This window comes from Desmodus rotundus, chromosome 1 (assembly GCF_022682495.2).
Source record: "Desmodus rotundus isolate HL8 chromosome 1, HLdesRot8A.1, whole genome shotgun sequence".
Taxonomy (NCBI): Eukaryota; Metazoa; Chordata; class Mammalia; order Chiroptera; family Phyllostomidae; genus Desmodus; species Desmodus rotundus.
In genome coordinates, this window is record NC_071387.1 from 100,152,368 (window position 1) to 100,164,157 (window position 11,790).

General features: G+C 44.5%; 1 protein-coding gene across 1 annotated transcript; it reads left to right on the top strand.

The window, feature by feature from the left end:
* Positions 1 to 86: 86 nt before the first annotated feature.
* Positions 87 to 11,713, top strand: ELOB (elongin B). Its single transcript, XM_053928470.1, has 4 exons — positions 87 to 242; positions 347 to 481; positions 1,774 to 1,879; positions 11,535 to 11,713. The coding sequence occupies exons 1-4, from the start codon at positions 102 to 104 to the stop codon at positions 11,645 to 11,647; spliced, it is 495 nt and encodes a 164-aa protein (XP_053784445.1). The 5' UTR covers positions 87 to 101; the 3' UTR covers positions 11,648 to 11,713.
* Positions 11,714 to 11,790: the final 77 nt, after the last annotated feature.

The following is an 11,790-nucleotide window of genomic DNA, read 5'->3' on the forward strand; positions in this document are numbered from 1 at the left end:
CCTCATCCACCCTGCCAACCAGCCCAGGGACCCACTGCGCCACGGCGCCAAGATGGCGCCCGGCCATGGGACCGGAGCGACTAGCTTTCCGATCACTTAAAATGGCGACCGCGGGGCGGGTCTTCGGGGGGTGGGGCCACCGGGCGTGGGGCGCACAGGAGGCCGGCGCGCGTGGGCCTCCGGGAAGGGGGCGGAGCGCGGCCGCGCCGGCGCGTCGAGTGGGAGAGGCAGCCGCTGCGATGGTGAGCGGGCTTGGGGGGGAGGGGCGCTGGGCCGGGGGCGGCGGGGGCAGCGGGCCTCGCGGGGGGGCCCGGGCTCTGCGTTCATGCCAGCCCGCTGCCCCCAGGACGTGTTCCTCATGATCCGGCGCCACAAGACCACCATCTTCACGGACGCCAAGGAGTCGAGCACCGTGTTCGAGCTGAAGCGCATCGTCGAGGGCATCCTCAAGCGGCCGCCGGACGAGCAGCGGCTATACAAGGTGCGGCCCCTCCGGTTCCGGGCGGGCTAGGGCCTGGCGAGGGCTGGGGACAGGGATGCGCGCTGCCCGGAACCGCCTCCCGGAGTCTGGCCGTAGGCGCACGGCAGTCTCATCGTTGATGTAAACAGTAGTGGACGCCGGGGTGCAAACTCCCTAGCGTGGGGCCGTTGTTCGGACTCGGGGAGATGAAGTACGGATAGCGCTTGCCACACGAGAGGTCTCGATTAAGAATGACTTTAAAGTCGCGCGCCAGACCGTGTGCTGAGCGCCGAGGGCCAGCATCGCATCTGATCCGTACAGCGGTCCCACCCGTCACATGCTGGCTCTTGACATCCCTGCTCTGTTACTAAGGAACTGAGGCCCTGCGAGGTGGCCACTTACCAGCCCAAGGTCATTGGCAGAGCCAGGATTTGATACTGGCTACCCTTAATCTTCTGCAGGCACATCAGAATCGCACTGCACTTTCACCGGGCCCCCCAGACACTCCTTAATACGAAGAAATGAAAGGTCTGGATGAGTCAGATCCCACCAGTTCGTCACACAACTGTTTATTGCTCCCCAGCCTGGTGGTGTTCTAACCCCCCATCCCCCCACTCCTCTCTTACAGCCAACTGTAGTTATTTAGCAAGGATGGCTTGTGGCTGCGGGTTCTGGTGGGGGAGCTTAGCGTGTCAGACCCTGATCGAAGTCTCTGGCAGCATGAGGCCCCTCACCTAAGTGCACCGATCTGATCATGGCTGTAAACGGGGAAGTGGTAAAAGGAATGGCCTTTTGCTCCAGGCTGAGCCTCCACTCTTTTGGTCTCTAAAGGCCTTTTCTCCTAAACCGGAGCTTTCTCTAGTAAGGACCCTTCCTGCCATCTGTGACAATTCCACTTACTGTCCTACTTCATTCAATGAAACCTTCTTCCTGGCTGCCCTGAGTTGGGAATTCTAGTAACTCCATTTTACAGGTCAGGAGACTTCACGTTAAAAAGATTACTTCATCCGAGGCGGCAGAGCTGGTATTCCACCATGTCTGCCTGTGGCCAGATTGAGTCACTGTTTCTTGAAAATAGGTTCACCTGAAGTTTGGGGAAAAGCATTCCAGAGGCCTACCTTGGGAGGTTCTGATTTGGAAAGTCTTGAGTGTAGCTTTGGAAATTGCTTGATAAACTTTGGGGTGGACCGGGACCCTACTTTGGGCAGTCCTTCTACCCTTTTTGATGTCCACTATAGTTGCTGACCAGAGAAGTCTGTGGGACTTGACCTTCCTGGGGCCTTTCCTGAGACCCTGTCTGCCTCTCTCCTCAGGATGACCAACTTCTGGACGACGGCAAGACACTGGGCGAGTGTGGCTTCACCAGTCAAACAGCTCGGCCACAGGCCCCAGCCACTGTGGGACTGGCCTTCCGGGCAGGTGAGAGGGACAGCTAGGGAGGGTAGAACAGGCAAAGAACGGGGTTGACAGGGAGCCTGCAGCTGTTCTTCCTAGCCTCCAGGATAATGTTTTCCTAGTCCACAAACGTCAGGCGGTGCCCTGTGACAGTGTGTTCCCCCACCCACAAGAGAGGAGCAAACAAGATGCTTATGGAAACGGAAGTGTGTTTCATGAGGGACTCAGAGATCCCTTTTCATGATACCAGCTTACGTTTACAGAGGAGCTGTTTTTCCTTTTCTTTATTCCCATCCTCCCCACTCCCCTCCTGCTTTGGCAACCATCAGCTTGTTCTCTGAATCTCTGGTTGTGTTTTGTTTCATTTATTCATTCTTTTTTTTTTAAGTTTCCACATATGCGTGAAATTATAAGGTGTGTGTTCTTCTGTCTGACTTACTCTACTTAGCACAGTACCCACTGGGTCTATCCATGGTGTCACAAACAGCAAAATTGCATTACTCTTGCTGAGTGATATTCCATTGTGTATGTATATGTCTGTGTACCACCCTGTATCCATTCATCTATTGGTGGATATGTAAGTTGTGTCTATATCTTGGCTGTTTCTAGTAATGCTGTACTGCACATAAGGAGGCGTATATCTTTCCAAATAAGTGTTTTGTGTTTTTTGGATAAATACCCCAAAGTAGAATTGGTGGGTCATATAAGAGCTGTATTTTTAATTTTTTGAGGAATTTCCATCCAGTTTTCCATAGTAGCTATACTTAATTTACAGTCCCACCAACAATGTATGAGGGTTCCCTTTTCTCCACTTACCAGCACTTGTTATTTGATGATTATTGATTATTGCCATTCTGACAGGTGTGAGGTGATACCCCTTTGTGGTTTTAATTTGAATGATTAGCGATGTTGAGGGTCTTTCCATAAGTTTGGTGACCATTTGTGTGAGTTTCTTATATATTTTGGGTATTAACCCCTTGTCAAATGTATTATTGGAAACTATCTTTTCCAGTAGGTTGCCTTTTTGTTTTGCTGAGCATATCTTTTTCTGTGCAAAAACTGTTTAGTGTGTGACATAGTTCTGTTCGTTTTTTCTTTGTTTCCCTGACCAAGGACACACATCCAGAAAGATACTAACAGCGATTTTAGAGTTTACTGCCTATGTTTTCTTCTAAGAGTTTTATGGTTTTAGGTCTTACATTTCAGTCTTTAATCAATCCATTTTGAGCTTATTTTTGTGTACGATGTAAGAAAGTGGTCGAATTTCATTTTTTTTGCATGTGTCTGTCCAGTTTTCCCAACACCGCTTATTGGAGAGACTGTCTTTACTGCATTGTATATCCTAGCTGTAGAGTGACCATGTAAGAGGATTTGTTTCTGGGTTCTCTATTCCATTGATCTATGTATTTGTTTTGATTATTGTAACTTTGTAGTATAGTTTGATATCAGGGAGTATGATCCCTCCCATTTTATCTTCAGATTTCCTTGGCTATTTGGGGTCTTTTGTGGTTCCATATAAATTTGAGAATTAGTTCTAATTATGAGAAGAATGCCATTGGTATTTTAATAGGGATTGCATTGAATCTGTATATTGCAAGGACTTTTTTTTTTTTTAAGATTTTATTTATTTATTTTTAGAGAGGGGAAGGGAGGAAGAAAGAGAGGAAGAAAAAACATCAATGTGTGGTTGCCTTTCATGTGCCCCCCTACTGGGGACCTGGCGTGTATGTAACCCATGCATGTGCCCTGACTGGGAATCAAACCAGCGACCCTTTGGTTTGCAGGCCTACGCTCAGTCCGCTGAGCCACGCCAGCTAGGGCAGTAATAAGGACATTTAATATTTATCCTTCCAATCCATGAGCAAGTTGTATCCTTCCATTTATTTGTCAATTTTTTCAGTGTCTTAACAATTTTCACAGCCCAGGTCTTCCACATCTTTGGTTAAATTTATTCCAGGTATTTTATGTTTTTGACATAATTGTAAATGGAATTGTTTTCTTAATTTCTCTTTCTGATAGTTTGTTATTGGTATATAGAAATGTTACATTTCAGTATATTGATTTTGTGTCCTGTGCAACTTTACTGAATTCATTTGTGTGTGTGTGTGTGTGTGTATGAGAGTGTGTGAGAGACAAGTCTTTAGGGTTTTTTGTATATAGTATTATGTCACCTGCAAATAATGAGAGTTTTACTTCTTCCTGTCTGGTTTTCTTGCCTTTTATTTCTTTTTCTTGTGTCATTGCTGTGGCTAGGACTTCTAAAACTATATTGAATATAAGTGGTGATAGCAGACATTCTTGTCGTTCCTGGTCTTCTGCTTGTTAATCTAAAAATAAAAAAGCCTTTCAAAGTGAGAGGCAACAAGCATTTGTTTGAGATCAAAAAAAGAATAGCTATTCGGGAAATTCTGATTCATGCAGAAGCCCAAATTGGTGAGGAGGCAAAGGTAGTGAGTGTTTATGAGAAAGGGAAGGGGAACAGTTACATCAATAGAAGGGAAGCATTTCTATTGGTGTAAATAATACAGCAATGTTAATTCTAGACAGTGTTTTTTTAATTTTCAGTCCAGTATTCTTCAGTAGTTATAATAACTGCTTTTTTGTTATATTTTCAAACATTCCTTTGGGGTACAGCGTTGCTTTGGGCTCGGTCCAAAGGTTATTTTCCCTTAGCGTTCCAAAGATTTGAAGCGTAAAACGTGCAAGGCAACTCCTTAGGTATGGCAGCTCTTGCCCCATCTCACAGCACTTCCATTTATTTTAATTTTAATTTCTGACAAGCTTTCACCATTAAGTATGATATCTGTGGGTTTGTCATAGGTAGCCTTTATTATGTAGAGATATGTTCCTGTACTGACTTTATTGAGAGTTTTTGTCATAAAAGGATTTCAATTTTTTCATGCTTTTTCTGCATCTATTGTCATGATCACCTGGTTTTTATTTTTTTATTTTGTTAATGTGATGTGTCATGTTGATTGGTTTACGAATGGTGAACCGTTTTGCATCCCTGACATGAATTCTACTTGGTCATGGTGTATAATCCTTTTAATGCATTGTTGAATGTGGTTTGCCAATATTTTGTTTAGAATTTATACATCTGTGTTCATCAAGGGTATTGCCTGGGGTTTTTGTTTGTTTCTTGGGTTTTGTTTTGTTTTGTTTTTTAAACTTTTTTTTTGTGTCTTTGTCTGGTTTTGGTATCAGAGTAATGCTGAATGAGTGTGGAAGCATTCCTCTTCAATTAAAAAAAAATTACTTACTTTTAGAGAGGGGAGGGAGGGAGAAAGAGGGGGAGAAACATCAGTGTGTGGTTGCCTCTTGCACACCCCCTACTGGGGACCTGGCCTGCAACCCAGGCGTGTGCCCTAGACTGGGAATTGAACTGGCGACCCTTTGGTTAGCAGGCCGGTGCTCAATCCACTGTGCCAGCTAGAGCCCTCTTCAATTTTTGAAATGGTAAGGAGGATACATTTAATTTGAATGTTTGGTAGAATTTACCAATGAAACTGCCTGGTCCTATTCTTCTCTTTCTAATTCCTTCATCTGTGGAATAAGATTGTTTATTTGGGATTTTCCTTGTTTCTTGAGATAAGCTTGTATTGCTGTGAGCTTCCCTCTTAGAATTGTTTTTGCCGTGTCTCATAAACTTTGAAAAGTTGTGTTTTCATTATCATCTGTTTCAAAATACTGTCTGATTTCCAGTTTCTGTTTCTCTCTTGTTTTTTTAGTGGCATGTTTGTTAGTCTCCATGTTTGTGTGTTTTTTCCAGCTTACTTCCTATAGTTGATTTTTACTTTCATGCCATTGCGGTCTAAAAGGATGCTTGATATGATTGCAGTGTTCTTGAATTTATTGAGGCTTGTTTCATGGCGTAGTGTATCCTGGAGACTGTCCGTGTGCACTCGGGAAAAATGTGTATTCTGCAGCTTTTGGATGACAGGCTCTAATAATGTCTGTTAATTCAATCTAACATATAAGTCCATTATTTTCTTACTAGTTTTCTGTCTAGATGGTCTGTCCATACAAGTGGAGTATTAAAATCCCCTACTGTTATATTATTGTACATATATCAGCCTTTATATTCATTAATAATTTCTTTATATATTTAGGTGCTGTTATGTTGGGTGCATATTTACGATTGTTATATTTTATTGGGGTTGACCCCTTTGTAATTATGTAATGTTCTTCCTTGCCTTTTTTGTTTTAGAGCCTATTTTGTCTGAAATTAGTATTGCTGCCTCAGCTTTCTCTTTATTTCCATTTGCGTGGGGTATCTTTTTCCGTCCCTTTGCTTTCGGTCTGTATGTGTCTTGATTTGAAATGAATTTCTTATAAGCAGCATATGGTTGGGTCATGTTTTTTTTCTTTAAATCCATTTAGCCACCCTATGTCTTTTTATTGGAGCATTTAATCCATTTTCCATTTACAGTAATTATTGATAAGTATGTACTTAGTGCCATTTTGTTTATTGTTTATTGGTTGTTTTTATAGTTCTTCTCTGTTCCTTCTCTGGATTGCTTCCCTCGCAGTTTGCTGGCATCCCCATGATTCGATGTTGGCACTGGTAGAGATGTCCCAGAGTCTTCTTACTCTCTCCTCATGTCTTTTAATTCTTTCTCCATTCTGTACTGTTTGACTGTTTATTTCTTCTATATCTTCCAGATCCTTGATTTGAACTCCGGGTTCCTTCACGTCACTGTTGGTTCCCTGTGGATTTTTCTTTGTTTCACTTAGTGTAGCCTTCATTTCTCCCCTTCCGCGTTGGCCGTACTCAACGAGTTCTCTGAGCATCCTTATCACTAGTGTTTCAAACTCTGCGTATGATAGGTAGCTATCTTCATTTCACGTAGTTCTTTTTGTGGAGTTTTGATCTGTTCTTTCATTTGGGCCATATTTCTTTACCTCCTCAATTTGGCAGCCTCCCTGTGTTTTTTTCTGTGGGTTGGGCAGAGCTGCTTTGGCTCCCTGTCTTGGCGCACCTGGGTGGAGCCTTAGGTATTCACCAGGGTGGGGCAACCCACTTCACTGCTTTGTGGAGCTATATGTGGGGCAGGGGTTGGAGAGGGAACGATGCTGCTTGCTTGACACTCCCCATTTCCAGTGACTTCACCCACTTCCCGCGTGTAACTGGCCCCCCTCTAGCTGTTGCCCTGGTGGTGGTTCCCAGAGTAGGTGGGTTTGCATACGTTCTAGGACCGTGGAGGCCCTTTAAATGGACTCTTCTGAGAGACCAGCAATTTATTCTGCTGCCCCAACCTCCACTGGTTTTTACAGCTAGAAGTTTATGAAGCTTTATTCCTGGTGCCGGAAGCCTGGGCTGCTTGGTCTGGCCTGGGGCTGGGATCTCCAGCTCCCCAGGTGTCCCACCACCACACATTGCATGGGCTGCTGCTGCTGCCGCCACCACACTACATTCTCTCCACACTGGCTTTCTGGCTTTGCCCCTCCTACCCGTCTAGGCAAATATTTCTTCTTTAAATCCTCAGTTGTCGGATTTCCATACAGTTTGGTTTTCTGGTAGTTGTGGTTGTTTTTTGTTGTGAAGTTAGTTGTGATCCTTTTTATGGGTGTGCGAGGAGGTGAAGTGTGTGTACCCATGCCTCCATCTTGGCCAGAAGTCAGTTTGCTGGTTTTGTTTGGGTTCCTTTCTCTTTGTTCTTTTTATATTTTTTGTAGGTCTTTGCTTGCCACGAGGCCTGTGTATATCATTCTGTATCACCTATAGCAGTCTATTTTAAGCTGATAGGTGTTTAAGTTCGAATATATTTAATAAGGACTGCATTTTTACTCCTCCCTCTACATTTTGTGTTACTGATATCATGTTTTAGGTTTTTTGTGTTGTATATCCTCTAACTACTTGTAATATTGTAGTTTGAGCTGAGTTTGATACTTTTTTTTTTAAATTTTCGTAGTGGCTTTTTAATGTCTGATTTACTATATTAAACATTTAGTTTTACCTGTAAGATTTTTTTTCTCATATTTTCTTATTTCTGGTTATGTACTTTTCTGCTTAAAGAGACCCTTTAATATTTCTTATAAAAGCGGTTTAGTGGTGATGAACTCCTTCAGTTTTTTCTTCTCTGGTAAACTCTTGATCTCTCCCTCAATTCTGAATGATAACCTTGCTGGGTAAATTATTCTAGGTTGCAGTTGCCGTTCTTTCAGCACTTTAAAAATGGCCTGCCACTTCCTTCTAGCCTGTAAAGTTGCTGCTGAGAGAGGTGATAGCCTTAAGGGGTGTCCTTTGTATGTAATTCATTGTTTTCCTTCTGCTTCCTTCAAGATTCTTTAACTTTTGCCATTTTAATTCCTATATGTTTTGGTTTAGGTCTCTTTGGGTTCATTTTGTTGGAAACTCTCTGTGCTTCTTGGATGCCTGTTTTCCCAGGTTAGGAAAGTTTTCAGCCATTATTTAATAAAGTTTTTGTTCCTCTCTCTTCTCTATGTAGGATGCCTATAATTTGAATGTTTGAGTGTTTGATATTATTCCAGATGTTCTTTAAACTGTCCTCATTTTTTAAATTCTTTTTTGCTTTTGCTTTTCTGATTGGTTGATTTCCACTAGTCTGTCTTGCAGGTTGCTCATCCATTCTTCTGTATTAACTAATCTTTTCATTTATTCTAATGTACTTTTCATTTCAGTTATTGTATTCTAAAGGTGTGCTTGATTTTTTCTTAATACTTTCTCTTAGTTGAAGTTCTAAGGTTGGAGAGCATCCTTAGGACTATTTGAATTCTTTATCAGGCAAATTACTTGTCTCTGCTTCTTCAGGTATTTTTCTATTGATTTCATGTTCATTCATTTAAGATGTATTATTCTGTCTTTTCGTTTGACTTTGTTTATATGAATTAGACAAAATAGCTGTCTCCCTCATACTTGAAAAAGTAGCCTGAGGTAGAAGCGGCCTATGTAGGCTGTGTGTGCTGGTTGGTTTTGGCAGGCTGGTAGGAGGCGTCTGGGGTTACCGGCCCACTGAGCCACAGTGGTTCTGGGTGGGGTTGGGCAGCCAGGCGCATGTAGTAATGCTTTTTGATATACTTGCTCCCTTTGTTCAGAGTTACATGGGCTCGGGCGATGTGTCTGGGAACACACTCTTAGAGACCTTGCTGGTAGGCAAAGCACCTGGATAGAGCCCATGACCACCCTATGAAGGTGGAGGGGGACATAAACAACTTTGGGGAAACAAATGCAGTGTCTCCACAGGGAGGCACGATGTTTGTGGTGATGTCCCATTGTTCCCAGCTTGTTCCCTTTGTGCTTGTTGCCAGCAAAAAGACTGAAAGGTAACCAAGAACACCCAGTGGTGATCTTGCAGGTAGGCCAAAGCACTCAAATAGCGCTCCCCACCCTATTAAGTGTAGGGTAATGTAAATAATGGCACTCACTGGCTCCTTGGCCAGACAGTTCCTGCAGCTCCTACAGGGCTCTGTGGTTTCCCAGCCTTCTCTATTCTTTCTCGTTTGTTGTTCAGAAACTCTTCATTCAGCCCTCAGTTGTCTTGCTGGAGTAATTGCTGTCTATATACTTGTATACTTGAGTTTGCTAAAGGGAGGGGGCAAGTTTAGCATCCTCCTGTGCCACCACCATCTTGGACCTTATTGAAAACTTACTGAGTACCTGGCCCTGTGCTCTGTATTTTACTTCCGTTGTACTACCTCATCCTCTTGATAGCCCTGGAAGGTAAGCATTGCCATCCATATTTTGGAGATGTGAACAAACTTGGCAGCAGTCATGTGGAGAGCTATGCTTCAGATGCAGGGTGCCAGGACCTTACCTGAGCTAGACACCATGTCAGGCACACTCAGCAGCGCATCACTTAATTCTCAGCCTCTCGGTGCAGGCCAGACTTGTGCACGTCTTCAGGATGAGTAAACTGCATGTGGGGAGTTCAGATGCTAGGACTGCCAGATCCAGGCCCTGCCTGCCTCAGAACCTGTACTCGCATGAACCCACGTGCCAACCCTGCTCAGTTTAGAAACCTGAGGATTGGGGTTGATGTACTTCCCTCCAGTGTACAGATTTAAATTTTTTTTTTTTGTCTTAGAAAATTTTAAATGGGTCATAGAGACTTTTCATAGTTGTGGAGCCAGGGGCTGTCTGGGTAATTTTGATTAAGTTACAGTGAATTGTTTTTCTGGCTTCCTGTTAAGAAAACCAAGGGCTGAGGAAGGGAGCCTGCAGCCTTAGCCACACTTTTCAGTTTCATAAGGATAACTGCTAGATTTCAGCAGTGTGTCCTCAAGCAGCTTAACATCCCCCACAGCCCCCATCTCCAAGCCTGAAATTCTCATTTTCATAAAGGGGTGTGCTACTGAGGACCAGCCTCACAGCCAGGTAGCTTGAAACCCCATGTACCCCAGGCCCCAGCCTTCAAGTGCTCAGTGAACAGAAATCTTGAATGTCTTTATGTGGGTTCCTGCTACCCTCACAGCGGTGCCGAGGCAGGTGTGGAGCTTGTGCAGACTGTTCAGATCCGATTCTGTGCAGGGCTGCCCTCCTGAAGGGCAGCGGTGAGAACTAAAAGCTCATTGTCTTGCTTCCTAAACCAGGCAAAGGTACCTTATAGGCTTGCACAGCTCTTGGAAGATGTTGGTAGGTCCTTTTTTACACACGTTAGGGCCTGCAGTGTGGACCGTGGACTGCCTGCTCTTTGCTTCCTCCAGAAGCAAACACATACTTCTGGATGAGTTGTTTCCTTGCACAGCTTGCAGGACAAGACACTGGTCTGTCTCTTCACCCCAAAACTGTTTTCAGTTAGGGAGATGACTGTCTACTTCAAGTGTTAAATGGCAGCATCAGATTTCATTTACAAAGAATGGGAAAGGTTGCTGAAGGCAAGAATTGTCACTGTGGGTTTGTGGCTTTGGTTGTGTGTCTTAACTTCAGCCCTGTTGACATTGGGGGCTGGATAAATTCATGTGGTCGTCTTTGTGCATTACAGGGTGCTTAGCAGCATCTCTGAACACTACCAGAAAATTATACCCACTAGATGGTATTTGCAGACCCACGTGCCCCCAAATTGTGACAACCCAAACTGTTGTTACCAGACATGGCCAAATTGGGGTGGGGGCACTAATGGAGTGAGAACCCTGAGCCAGGTAGAGCCAAGTCCTTGGTGGGAAGAAAGTGCAGGAGAGAAATGAAAGGGGGTTCATCTGCTCTGCTACGAGGTGATAGTGGGAATAATACAGGAAGGCCATACTGGAGCCACTGTTGAGTGGGGGGAAAGCCCTGTTCAAAAGAAAACAGCCATTTCAGCTAGTTAAGTGCTCCCCAGGCACTGGCCACGTGATTGGCTATGTGGAATGGCTGGGGAAGGATTCTCTGAGGTGATGTTTGAGTGCAACCCTGAGTGTGAAAGTGCAAAGGCCCTGAGTCAAAGTGCTTGACATGGGAACATGAAGAGCACAGTAGAGTGGTTGGAGAGACACTATGGCCAGAATCTAGTATTTTATTCAGAGTATGTTAAAAGCTATTGGAAGGCCAGGCTCAGGGAGGGGAACAGGTTCATGTTGGCCCTGTCGAGGTAAGAGACATTCCAACAGGGCCACTAAATCCAGGCAGTTGGATATAGGGAAGTCAGAGTTGTGGAGGAGACACATTTTGTGAGGTTGGGTGTTTGCTTGGAGGTGGCTGTCCCCTCCAGCTCCCCCCACTTTCCTCAATTTTCCTCTCTAGATGATGCATTTGAGGCCCTGCGCATTGAGCCCTTCTCCAGCCCACCAGAGCTGCCTGATGTGATGAAGCCGCAGGACTCAGGAAGCAGTGCCAATGAACAAGCTGTGCAGTGAAGAGAGCCCGGCCCCAACTCCCCACTGCCCCGTGTCCCCCAATAAAAGATTTGGGTGTCTGCCTGATTGCAGCCTTTCTGTGCACCCTCTCCTGACTCCAGGCATCATCCCTACCAGGATGGGATTCCCTCCCTGCAAAAAAG

Coding starts and splice junctions, on each gene's coding strand:
- ELOB (XM_053928470.1), top strand. CDS start 102: ATGGCGACCGCGGGGCGGGTCTTCGGGGGGTGGGGCCACCGGGCGTGG. Junction 482..1,773: donor ACGAGCAGCGGCTATACAAG/GTGCGGCCCCTC, acceptor CTCTCTCCTCAG/GATGACCAACTTCTGGACGA. Junction 1,880..11,534: donor GGGACTGGCCTTCCGGGCAG/GTGAGAGGGACA, acceptor TTTCCTCTCTAG/ATGATGCATTTGAGGCCCTG.